This window comes from Equus przewalskii, chromosome 6 (assembly GCF_037783145.1).
Source record: "Equus przewalskii isolate Varuska chromosome 6, EquPr2, whole genome shotgun sequence".
In the NCBI taxonomy this organism is placed as follows: Eukaryota; Metazoa; Chordata; class Mammalia; order Perissodactyla; family Equidae; genus Equus; species Equus przewalskii.
The window spans coordinates 43057230-43079477 of NC_091836.1; the positions used below are offsets into that span (position 1 = coordinate 43057230).

Here is a 22248-nt window from a genome sequence, read left to right on the forward strand (position 1 = left end):
CCGGAATGCCGTCCCCACTCGCAGAGTTTCAAATTCTGTAGGTCTGGAACGGGGCAGTATCTGCATTTTGACCAGGTTCACCTGTGCCGGTCGGGACCAGCTTTGTGAGCACTAGTTTTAGGGTAGGTCCGGTCAAAGAACCCGGCCCCCTCCCCAAGGTGTAGGCTGGGCTTGCTAGGTGTTCCCAACTAGTCTGGAGGGAAGGGGACACTCCTCGCGCGTCCTCAGCACCCGGCGCGCTGCAGCTGCGGTGGCGGGCCGCGCGGGCTGGGCCGTGGTGGGCGCGGAGAGGGAAGGACCCGCCCTCGCCTGGACCCTCTGGAGGGGGAGTCCGCGGCGGCGGCGCGGAGCAAGCGCGCCAGCCTCACTGTCGCGCCAGCTTCCTGGCCGCGAGGTGGCCCTGCGCCGCGTGGGCCGGGAAGGGCGTCCCTGTGGGGTCCAGCCTCCACATTAGCTGCGCGGGCAGGCGGGCCACGAGGGAAAGCTCTCCGCACTCCAGGCGGCGCCCCAAACCGCGAGCTGGCACGACTCCGGGGCCCCGGGCTCGCTGCCCGTTCCGTGCTCCGCGCGCTGGTCCCACGCTGCGGACCCGAGGGAGAGCGCGTCTGCCCCAGGCTCAGGCTCGGCTGCCCCGGGCGGCGGCGGGGGGCGGGGATGGGGAGGGTCTCCCAGGGAGGGGGCGGGTCCGTGGGGGCAGGACGGGTGCCCGGGCGGTGGCCGGGGCGGTCTTCTTCTAAGCCTGCAAGGCCGCCGCGGGAGCCGCCCGATCGTGGTGCGGAGCTGCCTGGCGCAGGGTAGGTGGGCGCCGGCCTGGGCGCCCCATGGAGCCCGGACACCCAGACGACTACCCCGAGACCCGCTCAGCACCTCCCGCGCTGGGGGGTTCCCTCCCAGTCCTGGGCCCACTCCACAGCCAAGTGCACCGTCGGTGTAGACGGCCTCCTGGGGTTTTCAGCGAAGTCGCCTCAAGTTCTGGATTTTTTTCCTCTGGGCCCTTCATTTAGGTTCCCTTGAGGTTCTGCCTTGTCCCTTCGGTCATCTCCCCGGAAAGCTCTGAGCGTCCTCTGAGCTCACCCGTCTCCCCGGACTCTTCCAGCCCACAGTGAGGAGCTCCCTGTCCCTCGAATCAACCCAAGAGGGTTGTGCGCGCGCTTCTTCCCGGTCTTTGTCCGGTTTAATCTCCAGACCCCCGTCTGTTTCTCCTCTGACCTCCCTGCTTTCTACTCATCCTAGCTCTGCCTAAGGTAATGCTCATTAGGCCCATGGTAAAGCTGAAGCGTATGGAGGCGACATAGATTTTTGAGTGATTCTGGCAACTCATAGAGTTGTTCAAAAGACGTTTGTCGAGCACCTGCTGTGATTCAGGCACTGCTCTGGGTGGTGGGGACACAGCCCTGCGCCGGGCATCGTACTTCCCCCATCCTAGATGTTTGCAGCCCGCCCAACTTTGCAAGGTTGCACTGGGTCAGCCTACCTTAGACTCATAGAATTTTTGGTACGTGAAGGAAAGGGTATTTGCCCCAGGGCGAGCAGCGTAAAGAAAATAATGGACCACCCATTGAGAAGTGTTCTGGGAACTGATGAGATGGCTCCTACAGTAGCACAGAATTGGAAAATTGAGTTGGAGATAAAAATTGGGACCTACCCTACACAGGCGATCCTTCTACATTCCAGCCAGTGTGCTCTACTAAGCAGCAAATTATTCAGTCCGTTCCTTAGCAGTTGAATGATTCTGGCAAATTTCCCAGAGATTCTTCTCTCTTGACAAGCTTCTTTGACTGAGGCTTGATCTTCTCTAAAATGTAACTTGTGTCTGAAAACCCAGTTATTTAGCAGGAGGCCCTTCCACGCAGCTGTTCTCCTTCCGGTTACTGGACACGGCCTTGAGGTACTGTCTGCAACGCGTGCAGGTGGTGCAGAAGTCCAGGGACAGCTATGCAGAATTCTGCCTTCCAGTGGGGCCACCTCCATCTCCCTCACCATCCTCCATGGCCAAGGCCTCTCCCACCTCCCGCCTCCATCGCTGCCTAGGGGCTGTCTGACCTCTATTCCTTGTGTCTGCTTAGTATGCAGGCCTTCCTGGTGAGACTTGTGGGCCTCCTGGGCCTGTCTTCAGGGTTACTGGTAACCGCTCAACTGGGAAGAGACCTCTCAGCCAGGTATGTTTGAGAAAGAAGGGTTGGGAAGTTTCTCTTTACAGTGGAGCTGTGCCCAGGGCCCCTGGGTGTCTCAGGGGTAACACACGTCCTTTGTCCTTGCAGGGTGAATCAGACTTTCCTGACTCCCTACCACATGAGGAACCGCCATGTGGGTCTGAAAGTTGAGGGCTCAAACTTCACACTAGATGGCTTTCCTTTCCTGATCATCTCGGGTACCATCCACTATTTCCGAGTGCCCAGGGACTACTGGAGGGACCGCCTCTTGAAGCTGAAGGCATGTGGCTTCAACACTGTCACCACGTGAGTGCCCCTAGTAATTATTTCAACAATTTATAGGCTGAATTTCTAGTCCTGAGACTTTATTAGGCCAGTCTGAGAGTTCACCGTTTTAGTACTTTCCTCAGTGTTCTAGGATGGCTCGGTTTCCACTTGGTTCCTGAGAATCTCCTGTAACTAGAGCCTGCCCCAATTGCTCCGACAGGCTCTGTCTCAACAGGGTCTCTACAGACTGCACATAAGGGTCTAACTTCCAGAGGCAGTGGCAAGTACAGATGGCTGCAGCCCCAGTGGTCCCTGACTCCTGCAGCCGTCTGGGCACAGCGGGCCTCAGCCCTCCCTGGATATCCTCACTTGCCATGGAAGTCATGGCCCCGGTGATGAGTCCCAGGATAGGACACTGTTGCAGAAAATCTGTCTTTGAAGATGGGTTTCATTGAGAACCAGGCGTGGCAAATAATCTCATCATCCTCATTCCGGAAGCTGAAATTGACAAAAATAAGTAATTTCTTTCTTGCCTTCTTACGCTTAGAAAGTGCTTATCCATTACTGTGTTGATAGTCAGTTTTAGTTATGTCCTCTTTTTCAATGTTTTCCTTTTTAAAATACAGGTTTAGAAGAAAAATATCTGGAATTTCATTTGGTGAACGATGGGGAATGATGGTTAAAGCATTTCCCCCTAAACTGTCATAATACCTTTTACACATCACATCATTTTTCCTCATTATTTTGTTGCTTTTTTGTAGCAGTGATTCAGGCATTGATGTTTCATGAACTATTAAAATCTTAAAAACATTTGTGGACCTAGTAGGACTGCCAAGTTTGTTTGTTTGTTTTTAGTATCCTTGCTTAGAAAAATAAAAAGCATCACCATTATTTCATAAACTGTAAGACATTCTAGGTCATTCAAAGAGGAAGAAGAGCATTATCTCAGAATAAAGGCAGCCTTATGCGTTGAATACATTTAGCATTATAAAAAGACTGCATTGTCTTTTTTTTTTAATTAGTAGCTAGTCAGCCGTAGTCTTGTAGAGACAGACCTAGAGTCGGACAGAATGAGATTTACTGACTTTCAGGAGGGGTGCATTCCAGAGGAATTGTGGAGTGCCAGTCTCAACAAAGGGAAGGGGAGAAGGGACTTCTGTGAGATCAGATTCCTGCCGGGAACTCCACAGGGAGTCTAGGAGCAGCAGGGATAAATCCTGGACTAGTTGTTTCTGATGTAGGATTAGAAGCAGCGGGAATTAACTAGGGACTGGGTGCTGGCATGAGGTGAGGGCAGTTTAGCAATTGGGTCTCCCTAGAAATAGACGGGAATAGCAAAGGGGGTCTGGGGTGCCGTTGGTGAGAAAGCAGTATTCACTCAAAGAGGTGACATGTTACAACTGCTAAACTACGTTGGGGGAAACAGTGTTTCCTATTAACTTTTCGTGTGGCTTTGTCTGTGTTTACTTCCCAGTGTGAAAACAACAGAGCTGGTTTTTCTTTTTTAGCCAAGGTAATTTTCATTCTTTAATCTTGAACAGGTTTTCAATCATTAAAGACTTATGGATTCACAAAAACTTTGCCTCCGAGTCGATAGATGTTGACCAGTGTTTGAGAACACTCTGCCGGGTTTTGTCTCCAGGCTGTCGTTGGTTGCATTGCATGATCTATTTGTTCTTGTACCATCACAGCACTTTTAGTTTATGATATGGTTAGGTATAGATTTTTTTATATTTATCCTGCTTTGTGTTCTCTGAGCTTCCTGGATCTGTGCTTTGCTATCTGTCATTAATTTGGGGAAATGTCAGCCATTATTTCTTCAAATATTCCTTCCTTCCTTTCTCTTCCTAGTCTCCTTCTGGTATTCCCATTACATCTGTGTTATAACATTTAATAATTGTCCCAGAGTGCTTGGATATTATTTTCCTTTTTTCCATTCTTTTTCTCTTTGCAATTCAGTTTAAGAAGCGTTTATTGTCATGTCTTCAAGCTCGCTGATTCTTTCCTTGGCTGTGTTCAGTTTCCCAATGAGCCCATCGATGGTGTTCTTCATTTCTCTTTCGGTGTCTTTGATCTCTAGCATTTCCTTTTTGTTCTTTCTTAGAGTTTCCGTCTCTCTGCTTGTATTACCCATCTGTTCTTGTTTGTTGCCACTTTTTCCTTTAGCATAGTAACCACAGTTGTTTTAATTCCCAGTCTAATAATTCCAAAATATCTGCCATATCTGAGTCTGGTTCTCATTCTTGCATCCAATTGTCCCTTTAGACTGTTTTTTCTGTTTTGTGCATGCCTTATAATTTTTGTTGAAGGCTTGACATGATGTCTTGGATAGAAGGAACTGAGGTAGATAGGCCTATGGTGTGAGGTTTTACGTTTATCTGGCTGGCATTTACACCATGTTTCCTGTTGGCTGTAACTGGTCTCAGAGGTTAAAGTTTCCTCCTGTGTCCTTGTTTTTGTCTCCCCTGTTGTCTTTGTTTTTTCCTGGTGATTCCTTCTTCAGTAGGGTCTGAATCTTATAGTTCCTTTAGCTATAATCCGCTTTTATTATGCAGGAGGCTTATTGATGTGGTGGCAAGGTATGGGCTGAGGGTGAGACTGTGCTTTAGTCCTATGATTAGTTCTCAGCCTTTCTGTGAATCTGGGGTGGGTGTTTCCCATCTGCCTGAAGGCTGTTGTTCCATCATGTGGAAGGCTGGAATGTGCTAGATTTGGATATTTCCCTTTCTCCATATGGATGTCTAGAGAGGTATTTCCCTTCCCCAGGCTGGTTAGGCTCTAGCAAAATGGTTTCCTTTGAAGGCAGAGGTTTTTTGAGGAGAACAGAATGCTCTGGACTTATTTTTAAATGACTGCTTTTCCCCTCCACCGCAGGACACAGGAGGGGATTTCTCTTAGATCTTCGTGGTGAGAATCTGCTAGGGCTTCTGGTGGTAAACTGCATGAAAGTGTGGGGGCTCCCTGCAAGACTGCCCCATCCTTCAGAGTTTGTAACTCTCCAGCCAGTCTATACTGAGCCTCCAGTAATTCATCAGTTGCAGTTTAAGTGTTCCTACCAAGGGTGTAAATTCCAGGCCAAGAGCTGGCAGGATGGAGACCCCAGAAGAGCCAAAGTTTCAGTCTGAGTCTGAAGCAGGAACAGGCCAATGTCCCAGCTCACAGTCAGGCGGGAGGAGTTCCCTCTTACTCAGCCTTTTTGTTCTATTCAACTCTTCAGTTGACTGAATAAGGCCACTCACATCAGGGAGAACAACCTGCTTTACTCAGTCTACAGGTTCAGACGTTGCTGTCATCCATAAACACCCTCACACACACACCCAGAATAACGTTTGACCAATGTCTGGGCACCCTGTGTCCAGTCAAGCTGACACAGTTATACTGGCTGTCTCTCTGTCTCTCTCTAGTTTTCAGGGGAACGGTTTCCCCTGTGACCTCAGTTCTCTGATGGATAAAGAAACATTTCAACAGCTTTCAGCTTTTTCCCTGTTGTGAGGATGGGAGTGACAACTTCCAAGCTCTTTACTTGTTGGACCGGAAACTGGAAGTCTTTATGATGCTTTCTCACAGTTAAAGAAAAACTTGCTCATTTTTTCTTTTTTTTCCTCATTGGGGGGTTTGGACCTACCAAGGATTTGGACCTTACTGTAGTGGATGTCGTTAATTCCTTTTTTCCCCATTCTTCTTTATTTTTAAAGTAATATTTTATTGAAATTTAACATGTATACAATGTATAAGCATGTAGCCCAGTAAATTTTAGTAAAGTGAACATACTTCTGTAACCAGCCCCAAACCTTGTAATATGCCAACATCTCTGAAGCTCTCTTATCCCGCTACACTCATGACCTCCCTCTAAAAGGTAACTACTATTCATTCTTCTAATGCAGATATTAATTTGGCCTGTGTTTGAACTTTATGTAAATAGAATCATACAATATGTACTCTTTTGTGTCTGATATCTTTTTCTCAAGATTGTGAGATTCATCCATAATTCCATATATTTTAGCTTCTTTATTCTCATAACTGTATAGAATGTATAGAATTCCATTGATAATCATACCAAAATGTATTCTTCTTGTGGATAGACATTTGGGTTATTTTTGGGTGTTAGCTATTATAAATAGTGGAGCCATGAATAATTTTGTACTTCTCTCTTGGTGACACTGTGTAAACATTTCTGTTGGATATATATCTAGGAATGGATGTGATGGACAATGGGGTGGGTATATGTTCAGCTTTAGTAAAAATGTCAACTAGTTTTCCAAAGATTCTAAAGACTGTACAAAATTAGTGGCCTTATGTGTGTTCATGCTGTGTTGCAACCATCTCCACTATCAATATCCAGAACTTTTTCGTCATCCCATACTGAACCTCTGGAGCCCCTGAATAATAACTCCCCCTTCTTTCCTCTCCCCAGTCCTTGTAACCACAGTCCTACCGTCTGTCTCGCTGAGATGGACTACCCTAGGCACCTCGTGCACCTGGAATCATGCAATATTTGTCCTTTTGTGTCTCACTTATTTCACTTAGCATAATATGGAAGCTTCATTTATGTTGAGGCGTGTGTTGGACTTCACTCCTTTTTAAGACTGAATAATATTCCATTGTATGTCTATACTATATTTTGTTTATCCACTCATCCGTGGATAGGTACTTGGGTTGTTTCTGCCTTTTGGCTGTTGTGAATAATGCTGCTGTGAACATTGTTGTGTAAATATCTATTTGAGTCCTGCTTTCAGTTCTTTTGCGTATATGCCAAGAGGTGGGATTACTGGATCAAATTGCGATTCTGTATTTAATTTCTGAGGAACCTCCTGTTTTCCACAGGAGCCACACTGTTTTACGTTCCTGCCAGCATTGGAGGAGCATTCCAATTTCTCTACATTCATGCCAACACTTGTTTTCTGTTTTTGTTTGTTTTTTAAATAATAGCCATCCTAATGATTGTGGATCATTAGGCCTCACTGTGGTTTGGATTTGCATTTCCCTAATGGTTAGTGATGCTGAGAATCTTTTCGTGTGTTTATTGGCCATTTGCATACACTTTTTTGAGGATATACCTATTCAAGTCCTTTGCCCATTTTTGAATTGGGTTGTTTGTTTTTCTACTGTTGAGTTGTAGGAATTCTTTATATATTCTGGATATTAATCCCCTATCAGATATGTAATTGCAAATATTTTCTCCTATTCCGTGATAGTGTCCTTTGATGCACAAACATTTTAAATTTTCATGAAGTCCAATTTGTCTGTTTTTCCTTTTGTTGCTTGTGCCTTTGTTGTCATGTCCAAGAAATCATTGCCAAATCCAATGTCATGACTCTTTTCCCCAGTGTTTTCTTCTAAGAGTTTATTTATTTAAATTGAGATTCATAATAGTTTACGTCATTGTGAAATTTCAGTTGTACGTTATTTCTTGTCTGTCACCGCACAAGTGCTCCCCTTCACCCCTGTGCCCACGCCCCACCCCCCTTCCCCTGATAAACACTGAACTGTCTTCTTTGTCCGTGTATTTGTTTATATTCCGCATATGAGCAAAATCATATGGTGTTTGTCTTTCTCAGTCTCGCTTATTTCACTTAGCATAATACCCTCCATGCCCATCCATGTTGTTGCAAATGGGATGATTTAGTCTTTTTTAATGGCTGACTAGTAGTCCATTGTATATATATGCCACATCTTCTTTATCCAGTCATGGGCACTTGGATTGTTTCCTTGTCTTGGCTATTGTGAATAGTGCTGCAATGAACATAGGGGTGCATATGTTACTTGGATGGTTGATTTCAAGTTGTTTGAGTAGATACCCAGTAGTGGGATAGTTGGATCATATGGTATTTCTATTTTTAGTTTTTGAGGACTCTCCCTACTATTTTCCACAGTGGCTGCACCAATTTACATTCCCACCAGCAGTGTGTGGGCATTCTCTTTTCTCATCCTCTCCAACATTTGTGGTTTTGTGTCTTGGTAATTATAGCCATTCTGACTGGTGTTTGGTGATATCTCATTGTAGTTTTGATTTGCATTTCCCTAGTGATTAGTGATGTTGAGCATCTTTTCATGTGTCTGTTGGCCATATGTATATCTTCCTTTGAAAAATGTCTGTTCATATCCTCTGCCCATTTTTTGATTGGGTTGTTTGTTTTTGTTGTTGTTGTTGAGTTGTGCAAGCTCTTTATATATGTTGGATATCAACCCCTTGTCTGATAAATGGTTTGCAAATATTTTCTCCCAGTTGGTGGGTTGTCTTTCCATTTTGTTGATGGTTTCCTTTGCTTTGAAGAAGATTTTTAGTCTGATGTAGTCCCATTTGTTAACTTTTTCTTTTGTTTCCCTTATCTGAGTAGACATGGTATTTGAAAAGATGTGGCTAAGACCAATATCAAAGAGTGTACTGCCTATATTTTCTTCTAGGGTTTTTATGGTTTCAGTTCTTACATTCAAATCTTTAATCCATTTGGAATTAATTTTTGTGTATGGTGCAAGATAGTGGGCTACTTTCATTCTTTTGCATGTAGCTGTCCAGTTTTCCTAACACCATTTATTGAAGAGATTTTCCTTTCTCCATTGTGTATTCTTGGCTTCTTTGTCAAAGATTAACTGTCCATAGATGTGTGGTTTTACTTCTGGGCTTTCAATTCTGATCCATTGATCTGTTTGTCTGTTTTTGTGCCAGTACCATGCTGATTTGATTACTAAAGCTTTGTAGTATGTTTTGAAGTCAGGGATTGTGATGCTTCCAGCTTTGTTCTTGTTTCTCAGGACTGCTTTGGCTATTCGGGGTCTTTTGTTGCCCCATATACATTTTAGGATTCTTTGTTCTATTTCTGTGAAGAATGTCATTGGGATTCTGATTGGGATTGCATTGAATCTGTAGATTGCTTTAGGTAGTATGGACATTTTGACTATGTTTGACTGTGAACATGGAATATCTTTCCATTTCTTTATGTTTTCTTCAATTTCTCTTGATAATGTCTTGTAGTTTTCAGTGTAAAGGTCTTTCACCTCTTTGGTTAAGTTTATTCCTAGGTATTCTTTTCTTTTTGTTGTGATTGTAAATGGGATTGTATTCTTGGTTTCTTTTTCTACTAGATGGTTGTTAGTGTATAGGAATGCAACTGATTTTTAAAATTGATTTTGTGCTCTGAAACTTTGCTATAGTTCTTGATTATTTCTAATAGTTTTCTGGTGGATTCCCTAGGGTTTTCTATATACAGAGTCATATCATCTGCAAATAGTGAAGTTTCACCTCTTTCTTTCCAATTCGTATTCCTGTTATTTCTTTCTCTTGCCTAATTTCTCTGGCCAATACCTCCAGTACTATGTTGAATAGGAGTGGTGAAAGTGGGCACCCTTGTCTTCTTCCTGTTCTCAAAGGGATGGCTTTCAGTTTTGCGCCATTAAGTATGATGTTGGCTGTGGGTTTGTTGTATATGGATTTTATTATGTTGAGATACTTTCCTTCAATACTCATTTTGTTGAGAGTTTTTGTCATAAATGGATGTTGGCTCTTGTCAAATGCTTTCTCTGCATCTATTGAGATGATCATGTGATTTTTATTCCTCATTTTGTTAATGTGGTGTATCACATTGATTGATTTGCACATGTTGGACCATCCCTGAATCCCTGGAATGATTCCCACTTGATCATGATATATGATTCTTTTAATGTAGTGTGTATTCTGTTTGCCAATATTTTGTTGAGGATTTTTGCATCTAAGTTCATCAGTGATATTGGCCTGTAGTTTACCTTCTTCATCTTGTCCTTCTCTGGTTTTGGTATCAGGGTAATTTTGGTTTCATAGAATGTGTTAGGAAGCATTCCATCCTCTTCAATTTTTCAGAATAGTTTGAGAAGGATAGGTAATAAATCTTCTTTGAATGTTTGGTAGAATTCTCCAGAGAAGCCATCTGGTCCTGGACTTTTGTTTTTTGGGAGGTTTTTGATTACTGTTTCAATCTTTGTACTTGTGATAGGTCTATTCAGATTCTCTGTTTCTTCTTGATTCAGTTTTGAGAAGTATCAGTCTAGGAATTCACCCATTTCTTCTAGATTATCGAATTTGTGAGCATGTAATTTTTCATAGTATTCTCTTATGATCCTTTGTATTTCTGCAGTATCTGTTGTAATTTCTTCTCTTTAATTTCTAATTTTATTTATTTGAGCCTTCTCTCTTTTTTTCTTGGTGACTCTGGCTAAGGGTTTGTCAATTTTGTTTATCTTCTCAAAGACCCAGCTCTTAGTTTTATTAATTCTTTCTACTGTTTTTTAAGTCTCTATTTCATTGATTTCTGCTCTGATTTTTATTATTTCCCTCTTTCTGCTGACTTTGGGCTTTGTCTGTTCTCTTTCTAGCTCTGTTAGGTGCATTTCAATATTACTTACTTGAGATTTTTCTTGCTTGTTGAGGGGGACCTGTATTGCTATGAATTTCCCTCTTATGACCGCTTTTGCTGCATCCCATAAGAGTTGGTATGTTGTATTTTCATTTTTGTTTGTCTCCATGTATTTTTTAATTTCCCCTTTGATTTCTTCAATGATCCAATCGTTGTTCAATCAATAGCACGTTGTTTAGTCTTCTCATATTTCTGAGTTTCCCAGTTTTGTTCTTGTGGTTGATTTCTAGCTTCATAGCATTGTGGTCAGAAAAGATGGTTGGGATGATTTTAATCTTCTTGAATTTATTGAGGCTTGCCTTGTTACCCAACATATGGTCTATCTTTGAGAATGTTCCATCGGCACTTGAAAAGGATGTATACTCTGCTGTTTTTGGATGGAATGCTCTATATATGTCTATTAAGCCCATCAGGTCAAGTGTTTCCTGTAAATCTACTATTTCCTTGTTGACTGTTTGTCTGGATGATCTGTCCATTGATGTAAGTGGGGTGTTGAGGTCCCCTACTATTATTGTGTTGCTGTTAATTTCTCCCTTTAGGTCTGTTAGTAATTGCTTTATGTACTTTGGTGTCCCTTGTGTTAGGTGCATATATATTAAAATAAGTGTTATGTCCTCTTGGTGGAATGTCCCTTTTATCATTACATACTGCCCCTCTTTGTATCTCATTGTCTTTTTTAACTTCAAGTCTACTTTCTCTGATAAAAGTATGGCAACACTTGCTTTCTTTTGTTTGCCATTAGCTTGGAGTACTGTCTTCCATTGCTTCACTCTGAGCCTATATTTGTCTTTGTAGCTGAGGTGCGTTTCCTGGAGGCAGTATATTTTTGGATCTTGTTTTGTAATCCGTCCACCTAGTCTGTGTCTTTTGACTGGAGATTCAATCCATTTACATTTATATGTTAGATGAGGGCTTAATGCTGCCATTTTATCTCTTATTTTCTGGTTGTTCTATGTTTTCACTGTTTCTCTTTATATTCCTGATGGCTGTTTCATTTTGTTGGTTTTCTGAGGGGGATTTCTCAGTTTTCTCTCTTTTGTGAATTGTGGCTCTGTTCTGATTCTTTGTTTAGTGGTTACCGTGAAGATTGTATGAAAGATATTGGAGATGAGATAGTCCATTTTCTTAAGGCCTCTTATCTCCATTAACCTAAGTAGGTTCCTTCCCTTTCTTCTCCCTTTCTGAGTAATTGCTGTTACAGATTGTTCTGTGTTTAATTTTGTGAGTTTGTAGCTAAGTTGAAGTGTTTGTCATAACTTTTAATGCTTTCTTTCCCTTTTTCTTTTAAGTTGTAATTGAGTCTTTGCCTCCCTGTTCTGGTAGAGAAGTGCAGGTTTTTGATCATGTCTGTCTATTCATTTCCTTGCTCAGAGCTTTGTAGACCTTTGCCTTTTTGTTGCTGGTGTGAGGGCATCTTTAATTATTTCTTGTAGGGGAGGTCTAGTGGTGATGAACTCCCCCAGCTTTTGTTTATCTTGGAAAGCTTTTATTTCTGCATTATATCTGAAGGAAAGTTTCACTGGATAGAGTATTCTCGGCTGAAAGTTTTTGTCTTTCAGTATTTTGAATATATCATTCTACTCTCTCCTAGCCTGTAGAGTTTCTACTGAGAAATCTGCTGAAAGCCTGATAGGGGTTCCTTTGTAGGTTATTTTCTTCTACCTCACTGCTCCTAATATTTTTTCTTTATCACAAACGTTTGCCATTTTTACTGTTATATGCCTTGGGGAAGGTCTTTTAGGCATTGATGAAGTTGGGCATTCGATTAGCTTCATTTATCTGTAAATCTGAAACTATTCCCATGTTTGGGAAGTTCTCAGCAATTATTTCTTTGAACAAGCTCTCTGCTGCTTTCTCCCTCACTTCTCCCTCTGGAATACCTATAATCCTTGTGTTGCTTTTTCTAATTGAGTCAGATGTTTTGTGAAGAATTCCTTCATTCTTTTAAAGTCTTAGTTCTGTCTCTTCCTCTACCTGTAGAATTTCTACATTTTTATCCTCAAGAAGACTGATTCTTTCCTCCATAAGATCAGTTCTATTTCTTAATGATTCTAGGTTATTTTTTATTTCATTAATTGTGTTTTTCGTATCAAGAATTTCTGTTTGTTTTTTTTGTAGTTTCAGTCTCTTTGGTGAAGAGATTCGTTTTATTGTTGACCTCCTTGAATTGTCATTCTGTGTTTTCTTGTAAGTCATTGAGTTTCCTTATGACTGCTATTTGAATTCTCTGTCATTTAGGTTGTATACTTCTGTGTCTTCAGTGTTCGTTTCTGGAGAATTGTGATTTTCCTTCTGGTCTGAATTGTTGCTACAGTTTCTCATGGTGGTTGATGAACTAATCTTTTGTCGGGGCATTTGTGGTATTCTTAGGACGCAGAGTCCCCCTGTTACTCCTAGGGGGAAGCAGGAGCAGCGTTTCTGGCCCCAGCCAGTCTGCTGGAAGCTGTGGGGGTATTATGGGTGCTTGTCCCACCCTGGGGTGCATTCAGGCACTTGTGTGGACTCTCCTTGTCAGGCAGGTCTTCCTCGCTGGGCTAGGGCCACTCTGTGGCACCTCAGGGGCACTCTGAGCTCCCCCCCTCCACCAGAAAGTGAACACAATTGGGCTCAGAGCTACCATGCCTATTCCTGCAGCTGCCCAGGACACATTCCCTCTCTGGGGGATCAACTGCACTGTGAGCGCTCTGCACGCCTGGGAAGCATTTGCCCCAGCACGGAGATCCACTGAAGTCTCTGTTTACAGTCTGCATTGTTTCTATGGTGCCACTGTGCTTGGCGGGTGGGGCTTCCTCGCTGGGATCCAAGCTAAGGCTGCTCCTTTGCGGCATAGGGATGCGGTGGGCTCCTTCTCTTCTAAGAGTTTTATAGTATTAGTTCCTAGAATGTGAGCTTCATGAGGGCAGGAAGTTTTTTGCCTGTGTTGTTGAAGTTAATATCCTTGGTGCTTATAACAGTACCTGACATGTAGTAAGTGCCCCAAAATTAGATCTGAATGACTTCTGTATATTTCTTTATTTTTTTCAGTTTTTATATTAACTTTATAAAATGAGTTTACTTTGATTTGACATGGGTTATATAGCATGGGGTCTTGAAATTTGATTCTTATAATTAGGAATATAATTTACTAAAAACATTTGATGATGGTGTTAGTATAGGAGTTTGTGTGTGGAGGGCTATTGCAGTTTTCACCAACATTTTCTAATTAGGTCTTCTACTTCTATTCAAATAGATAATTTCCGTTTTTTTAAAAAACATTTACACTTGCTAGAGATTTCCAAATTTCTTTGTACACAATTTTGACATAATATTTGATGAACTGTTTTCATATTGTTTACCATATTAGGCCTATTCCTTTTTTTTTTTTTTTGAGGAAGATTAGCTCTGAGCTAACATCTGCTGCCAATCCTCCTCTTTTTGCTGAGGAAGACTGGCCCTGAGTTAACATCCATGCCCAACTTCCTCTACTTTACATATGGGACGCCTGCCCCAGCTTCACGGGCCAAGCGGTGCCATGTCCGCACCCGGGATCTGAACTGGTGAACCTTGGTTCGCCAAAGTGGAACACATACGCTTAACTGCTACGCCACCAGGCTGGCCCCAGTCTAGTGCTTTTTAATTTCCAATTCCCCAAGTTTTCCTAACTTTATTTTTAAAATTATTTTTCAGCTTTATTGAGGTATAATTGACAAATAAAATTGTAACATTTATTTAATTGAAATTTTTTTGTGTACAGCACAATGAACTTTAATGTCCCCTTTAGGGGAGGGGAGCACACTTGCCTTTTTGGAGACACCCAAAGGTTGTCTGGCACTTTGGTGCAGGAAGGATTTGATCCAATCCTTTGCTGGCTTAGGGAGCTGAAAGGCACATAAAGTTGGTGGCTCAAACTGCTCTGGGCTGGGGTTGAGCAGAAGGTGGACAAGAAGGTGGTTTGTGCAGATGGGCAGAGCATGAGTATGGGCTCAAGTTCTTGTTGGCAGAGGTCCTGGGTGGATGCTGGGGCAGCTAAGGGCAGCTTGAGCACTGAGGCTGGGTAGATGCTGTGGTGGTCCTCATCTGCACAGTCCACCAGTTTCAATGCTCTGGAACCACAGCTGCATCTCTCTCTGGGCCTCCTCCGTAGAGTTGCTGGTGTGGGTGACATGCTGGTGTGGGTGGTGCTGATGTGGATGCTGAAGTCTCCCTGATGGTGCCCAGGGCAGCCTCAGCTGAGTCAGTGTGGACCACAATGGGGCCGTCCCAGACCATGGCCCAGAAGACCATGACCACTGTAGGGCCAGAGCTCCTATAGCTGGTGAGGGATAGGTAGAAGGGCTTCCTCAGGAGTTCGCAGGTCATGCTAGTGCTCAGCAAGTGTGCGTCCCTGGCGCCAATGGCATCTTCAGCCCCACCTGCTTGAATCCCCGCCTTTCAAAGCACTGAATCTCATTCCTGATGACTTGCCTCTGCACCCCATCTGGCCTCACTGTGACCAGAGTCCACTCTTGGGTCCAGGAGGGCCCCCCTGAGCTGGGGTGCATGAGCAGTCTCAGGCTGGGCAGGTGGGCCACACAGCTACCTGACAGCAAGGTGCACCTGAAGAGGCTGCCCAGGCTGCCTGGCCACTGGTTGAGCACTGTGAGGAGCACTGCCCCGATACCTCAGCCCCCACAAAGGAGCAACTGTAATGTATTTAAAGTGTGTAAAGTGATGATCTGATATATGTATATACTGTGGAAGGATTCCCACCCACAATCCAGTCAGTTAACACATCCATCACCTCACTTATTTACCTTTTTTTGTCTGTTTTGGTGATAATACTTAAGTTCTGCTTCCTTAGAATATTTCAATTATACAATACAGTACTATCAACTGTAGTCAACATGTTAAACATTAGATCCTTATACCTTATTCATCATGTAGCTGAAAGTGTGTACGCTTTTGCCAACCTTTCCCATTTCCCCCACTCCTCAGGCCCTGGCAACCACCATTGTACTCTGTTTCCATGAGTTCTATTTTTTTCCTTCTTTTTTTATAGATTCTGCATATAAATGATACCATATGGTATTTGTCTTTCACTGTCTAGTTTATTTCACTTAGCGTGATGCCCTCTGTGTTCATCTATGTTGTTGTGAGTGACAGGATTTCCTTCTTTTTAAAGGTTGAATGATATTCCATTGTATATATGTATACCACATTTTCTTGATCCATTTATCTGACGTTGGACTCTTAGGTTGTTTCTCTACCTTAGCTGTTGTGAATAATGCTGCTATGAACATGGGAGTACAGGTATCTCTTTGATATAATGATTTGTTTCCTTTGGATGTATACCCAGAAATAGGATTGCTGGATCATGTGGTAGTTTTATTTTCAGTTTTTTGAGGAACCTCCATACTGCTTTCCATAGTGGCTGTACCAATTTACTTTCCCACCAGCAGTGCGCAAGGGTTCCCTTTTCTCCACATCCTCACCAACTGTTGTTATCTCTTGTCTTTTTGATAATAGAAATCTTAACAGCTGTGAGGTGATATCTCATTGTGGCTTTGATTTGCATTTCCCCGATGATGAGGGATGTTGAGAACCTTTTCATGTACCTGTTGGATATTTGTATATCTTCTTTGGAAAAATATTTATTCAGGTCCTTTGCCTATTTTTTAGTTGAGTTATTTGGTTTTTTGCTGTTGGGTTGTATGAGTTCCTTGTATGTTGTATATTAAGCCCTTATCAGATTTCCAAATTTTATCATATTTGCAGGTTTGAAAATATTTTCTCCCATTCAGTAGGTTGCCTTTTCATTTTGTTGATGATTTTCTTTACTATACAGATGCTTTTTAGTTTGATGTAGTCCTACTTACTTATTTTTGCTTTTGTTGTCAAATCCGAAAAATCATTGCCAAGGCTGATGTCAAGGAACTGTTTTTTCCAAGGAGTTTTATGATTTCACATTTTATGTTTAAGTCTTTAATCCATTTGAGTTGATTTTTGTATGTGGTGTAAGATAGTGGTCTAGTTTCATTCTTTTGCCTGTGGCTGTCCAGTTTTGCCAACACCATTTATTGAAGAGACTGTTCCTCCCCCACATATATTCTTGGATCTTTTGTCATAAATTAATTGACCATATGTGCATGGGTTTATTTCTGGGCTCTCTATACTGTTCCATTGATCTATGTGTCTGTTTCTCTGCTAATACTATACTGTTTTGATTACTATAGCTTTGTAATATAGTTTGAAATCAGGAAGTGTGATGCCTCCAGCTTTGTTCTTCTTTCTCAAGATTGCTTTGATTATTCAGGGTCTTTTGCAGTTTCATACAAATTTTAGGATTTTTTTTTATTTCTATGAAAAATTTCATTGGAATTTTGATAGAGATTTCTTTGAATCTGTAGATTGATTTGGGTAGTATAGACGTTGTAACAATATTAATTCTTCTAATCCTAGAGCATGGAATATCTTTCCATTTATTTGTGTTGTTTAATATCCACATATTTGTGAATTTTACAGTTTTCTTCTTGCAATTGATTCCTAGTCTTATACCATTTTGGTTGGAAAAGATGCTTGATATTATTTGAATCTTCTTAAATTTATTAAGGCTTGTTTTGTGTCCTAATGTATGATCTATGCTGTAGAATGTTCCGTGTGTGCTTGAGAAGATTGTGTATTTTGCTGCTGTTGGATGAAATGTTCTGTATGTGTCTAATAGGCTCATCTGGTCTAATGTGTCATTCAAGTCCAATGTTTCCTTATTGATTTTCTGTCTGGATGATCATTGTTGAAAGTGGGACATGAATTAAATTATTTTTCACGGATCCTAGATTTGTTGCCAAAGTTCTTATGGAAAGTTCTATGTCTATGTTTTAAAATTAAATTCCTAATTTGTTCTCTCTTTTCTAAAAATATACAGTTATTGCTACAGAATCTTGCAATGGTATACTTCCTTTTTACCCTTCCCATCCTTTGTGCTCTGTTGTGTCATGTGTTTTGTTTTTTATAAACTACAAAATTCATAATACGTTATTATTTTATTTTGCTTTGAACATCTAATTATATTTGAAAGAAATTTAAACTGATAAAAATATCTTATTTACCCACATGTTTACCATTTTTGGTGCTCTTCATTCCTTTGTGTAGACTGCAATTTCCACCTACTATTATTTTCTTCTGCTGAAGAACTTCAACATTTCTTATACTGGAAGTCTGTTGGTCATGAATTCTCTGACCTTTTGTTTTTTGAAAAATTTATTTCATCTTCAATTTTTAGAGATAATTTCACTGGGTATAGAATTCTAGGTTGACAGGTTATTTTTTTTTTTTTAAATTTCAGTACCTTAAAAATGTCTCTTTGTCTTCTGACTTGCTCATTATCTGATGACAAATCTGCTATACTTCTTATGTTTATATATTCTGTGTATAATTTGTTGTTTTTCCCCCTCTGGTTGCTTTAAAGATTTTCCCTTTTTCATTGGTTTTCAGCAATTTGATTCTGATGTGCTATGGTGTAGATCGTTTTTGTTTTTTTTAAAAAAATTCTACTTGTGTTTCATTGAGATTCTTGGATCTGTATGTAGATAGTTTTCATCAAACTTGGTAAAATTTTGGCTCTTTTTCTTTTAATATTTTTGCCTCCTTCCTTTTTTCCAGGATGCCAATTACATGTATGGTAGACTTCTTGATAAGATCCCACATATCATTGATGCTTTGTTCATTTTTATTTTCAGTCTTATTTTTTTCTGTTTTCTGTTTTGGATAGTTTCTATGTTCTATCTTAAAGTTCGCTGATCTTTTATTCTGCTATATCTACTCTGCTGTTATTCTCACCTGGCATATTTTTCATTTCCTGCTGTTGATAGTATTCAGATATTTTTAATTTCAGATCTTATATTTTTAAAATTTAGAAGTTTCATTTGGTTTTTTTTTTATACCTTACGTTTTTCTTTTCATTATGGTTATGCTTTCCTTTACTTATTAAAGATATAGTATATATTTGTTATAGTGTTTAATATTCTTTTCTACTGGTTTCATCCTGTATGTCATTTCTGGGTTTGTTTCTGTTGCTTGATTTTTTTTTTCTGGTTATGCATCATATTTTACTGTTTCTTTGCATGCCTAGGAATTTTTAAATGGATGCTGTGTATCATGAATCATGTATTGTTGGTTGCTGTATTTCATTTTATTCATTTAAATAATATTTATAATCCAGTCCTATAAACTTTTCAGCTCTCTCTTTTTTGTCTAGTGATTGTTTTCCTTTTTCGCTGTTTCAGATGTGGATTTAAATTTTTTAGGTGTTGTCATGAGCATTTTCAAAAAGAAATTTGTGGTTGTATCCCACATTACATACACATCTATCTCACCTGAAGTCCAGAATCACGGAAAAATATTGGCTGCTTGGATCTTTTCTGGGCAAGTGAGGGAGTAAATTTTGAAGCTAATTCATGGTGCACACACATAGAGGTTGGGCTGTGGGTATATTCAGTCTCCTTCACACTAGATGTTGCCCAGGTGCCAGAGGAAAACTGAGGAGTCAGTATGGGATCACAGTGGGTAAGGTGAAGGGTATTTATATTTTTCTTTTTTCCGTTGCAGACATGTTCCCTGGAACCTTCATGAGCCAAAAAGAAGCCAATTTTATTTTATTGGAAACCTGGATTTGAAGTACGTCTTAATGCTCAAGTTGTCTGTTTCTCAGGCTCAGAGACAGTGTTTGACTCTGTGGGGGTCAGCTGAAGCAATAGGGGCACCTTACTTTCTGCTTTAGAACCCTCAGGAAGCTCTGATGATTTTGTTCCCTGGATTGAAGCCCTCTTGAGCAGCGATTCTGTCATTTGCAGTGGAACCCAGACCTTAGTGTCTGTGGTGTATTTTACTCACAGTGTGGTTTAGAAAGTGCCCATCCAGGGGCCAGCCCTGTGGTGTAGTGGTTAAGTTTGGCGTGCTCTGCTTCAGCGGCCCAGGATTTGGGGGTTTGGGTTCCAGGCATGGACCTACACCACTCCTAAGCCATGCTGTGGTGGCAGCCCACATACAAAACAGAGGAAGATGGGCACAGGTGTTAGCTCAGGGACAATCTTCCTCAAGTAAAAAAAAAGGAAGATTGGCAACAGATGTTAGCTCAGGCAAATCTTCCTCACCAAAGAAGAAGAAGAAGAAGAAGAAAGTGTCCATCCAGAATCTGCAGTTTTAATCTATCCTAAGGAACCTTCTGTCTCAGTTATAAGAGGAGATTTCCAGGCAATAGTTTACAGGGTTTCTAAGACATGACATAGTAGATTGATTATTTATTCAAAAATATGTATTAGACGTCTGCTATACTTCTGATATTGTCTTTGGTGCTGGAGATGGACCAGATGATACACTTTGTGCTGTCAAGAGTAAGGATTCTCTGTAGAGAGGAAGCAAACAACAACATACTAATGACACACAACCCAAGCTAGGGGAATGGACCAGGGAAGACAACAGTGAAGTTACAGCTGAAGGAAATTAGAACGTTGAGCAGGGGTTAACTAGAAGGGGCTGCATGGTATTTCAGGGAGAGGGTCCAGCAAGGGCAGAGTCAGAGATGTGAGAGAACAATTTAAATTAATTAAGGAGATATTAGCTGCTATAACAGGTAAGTCTCAACATCTTGTAATGATAAAGGTTTATTTTCATTTAAGTAAAATCTAAAGTAGGTATTCCTGGTGAGCATATGTCTCCTTCCAAGGAATAATTGAGGGATATATGGTCTTTCTATTCTTTCTATCTTATGGCTTTACCATCTTCATCACATACTTCCAAATTTGCCACTACGCTTGTCTGCATCAAGTCGAAGTCAGTAATTGGAAGAAAGAGCACGGAGAATTTTCGGGGGGAATTTGAACACATTGCTTCTGTTCATATTCTGTTGGCTCGAAGTCAGTCATATAGCCACATCTAAATGCATGGGAAACTGGGAAATGCAGTTGAGTGGTGTGGTCAGGAAGAAAAGGGAATGAGTTTGGTGATTAACTTTCTACCACACGTTACATTTTCTGGGAACTGCGAGTAATGTGATCTGGCTCTCCTAATAGTTTTAAGTGGAGGAACTGTCAAAAAATAAAGCTGGAGAGATAGTGGACTACATCTTGGCTTTCTATATCATGCTGCAGAATTTGGAATCTATTCTAAAGGCACTGGGATTCATTTGAAGAATTTTAATTTGGGAAGTTCATATTTGCATTTAGAAAGATCACGCCAACAGTATTTTTAAGAGGCAGAATAACATGGGAGTTAAGGTCTCATTTCTGGAGGCGCTCTGCCTGAGTGTGCTTCTGGTTGCTTCATTTACAATCAATGGGCCCTTGAGGAAGCCCTCACTCCTTTAATCTTTTATTTTCTAATCTGTAAAATGCAGACGATATTGGTACCTACCTCATAGAATTGTCAAACAAAATAGTAAAGAATTGAGTATAGAGCCTGATGCTGATACAAGGTAATAATAAACCCCTGTCTTTGCTGTTGATGGTGATAGTATCATTGACAGTGACTGGAGAAACATTGGAAGAAGGTGAGAATGAAGCGGGGAAAGAGTCAGAAAACCATCGTGATAACTCAGGGGTGAAACGATGGGTTCTTTCACCAACGTGGTAGCCATAGGACTTAAGGGGAGTTTCATGTTTGAAAATGTTAAGTAGGAGGAATCAACATGTTGTGGTGATCACTTGAAGTGAGAGATGGAGCAAGAGGAACAGGGGGTCTGTGAGTGTGTCTTGGGCGCGCTCTTGCATGGTGGCGCCACTGGCCAAGGCAGGCGATGCAGGGGGGAGCTTCGGAGGGAAGGTTGGTGTGTGGTTTAGGATTTCTGCACTTTCACTTCAACGTCCTGCCATCTAGCACCTTGACTGAGTCCCTTCTTCTCGAGTATAGGGCTCCCTATCCCTCTGGGCCATGTCTCCTGTGAGGACCTTGGTAGACCAGGCTCCTCAGAAGAAGAGGCCTGGAGGAGAAACAGCAGTGGTTTCAGGCCTCAGCTTTTGATGTGAAATTGTCTTTATTGCTTCACTTCCCAGGGCTTTTCTATTCGTGGCTTCGGAGGTGGGGCTGTGGGTCATTCTGTGTCCAGGCCCCTACATCGGTAGTGACCTAGACCTTGGAGGCTTGCCCAGGTAAGTTGTGCTCTAAGGCCCCCGGCTGTGAGTCCATGTGGGCCCCAAGCACATTCAAATGTGAGTTAGAGCAAAGTGTTTGTCTTGGTTTCTATGTACATTGTCTGTTGGCACTATTTTTTCCATTGAATGACATAGAAAATGAATTTTAAAATATTGGGAATTACATAGTATTTGTTTTTTATAAACCTCCACCTTATGGCACCATCATCTCTGTAGTGCCAATGAGGTAAAGTACTTTTTTTTAAAAAATAAAAACTAATGGCTACCACCTTAGCAATATCTTTGTAGGTTCTAGTTTTTTGTGGTGGAAGTCCCAATAGCAAGAAATTGGGTTATCTC

The 22248-nt window shown here is 41.4% G+C and overlaps 1 protein-coding gene across 1 annotated transcript in view; it reads left to right on the top strand.

The window, feature by feature from the left end:
• Positions 1 to 706: 706 nt before the first annotated feature.
• Positions 707 to 22248, top strand: part of LOC103566904 (beta-galactosidase-1-like protein 2) — a 46434-nt gene continuing 24892 nt past the window's right edge. The window contains exons 1-5 of the mRNA XM_070623514.1: positions 707 to 794; positions 2067 to 2159; positions 2262 to 2459; positions 19370 to 19438; positions 21811 to 21906. Coding sequence (XP_070479615.1) covers positions 2068 to 2159; positions 2262 to 2459; positions 19370 to 19438; positions 21811 to 21906 — 455 coding nt within the window. The 5' untranslated portion in view covers positions 707 to 794; position 2067. The remainder of the gene's footprint in view (positions 795 to 2066; positions 2160 to 2261; positions 2460 to 19369; positions 19439 to 21810; positions 21907 to 22248) is intronic.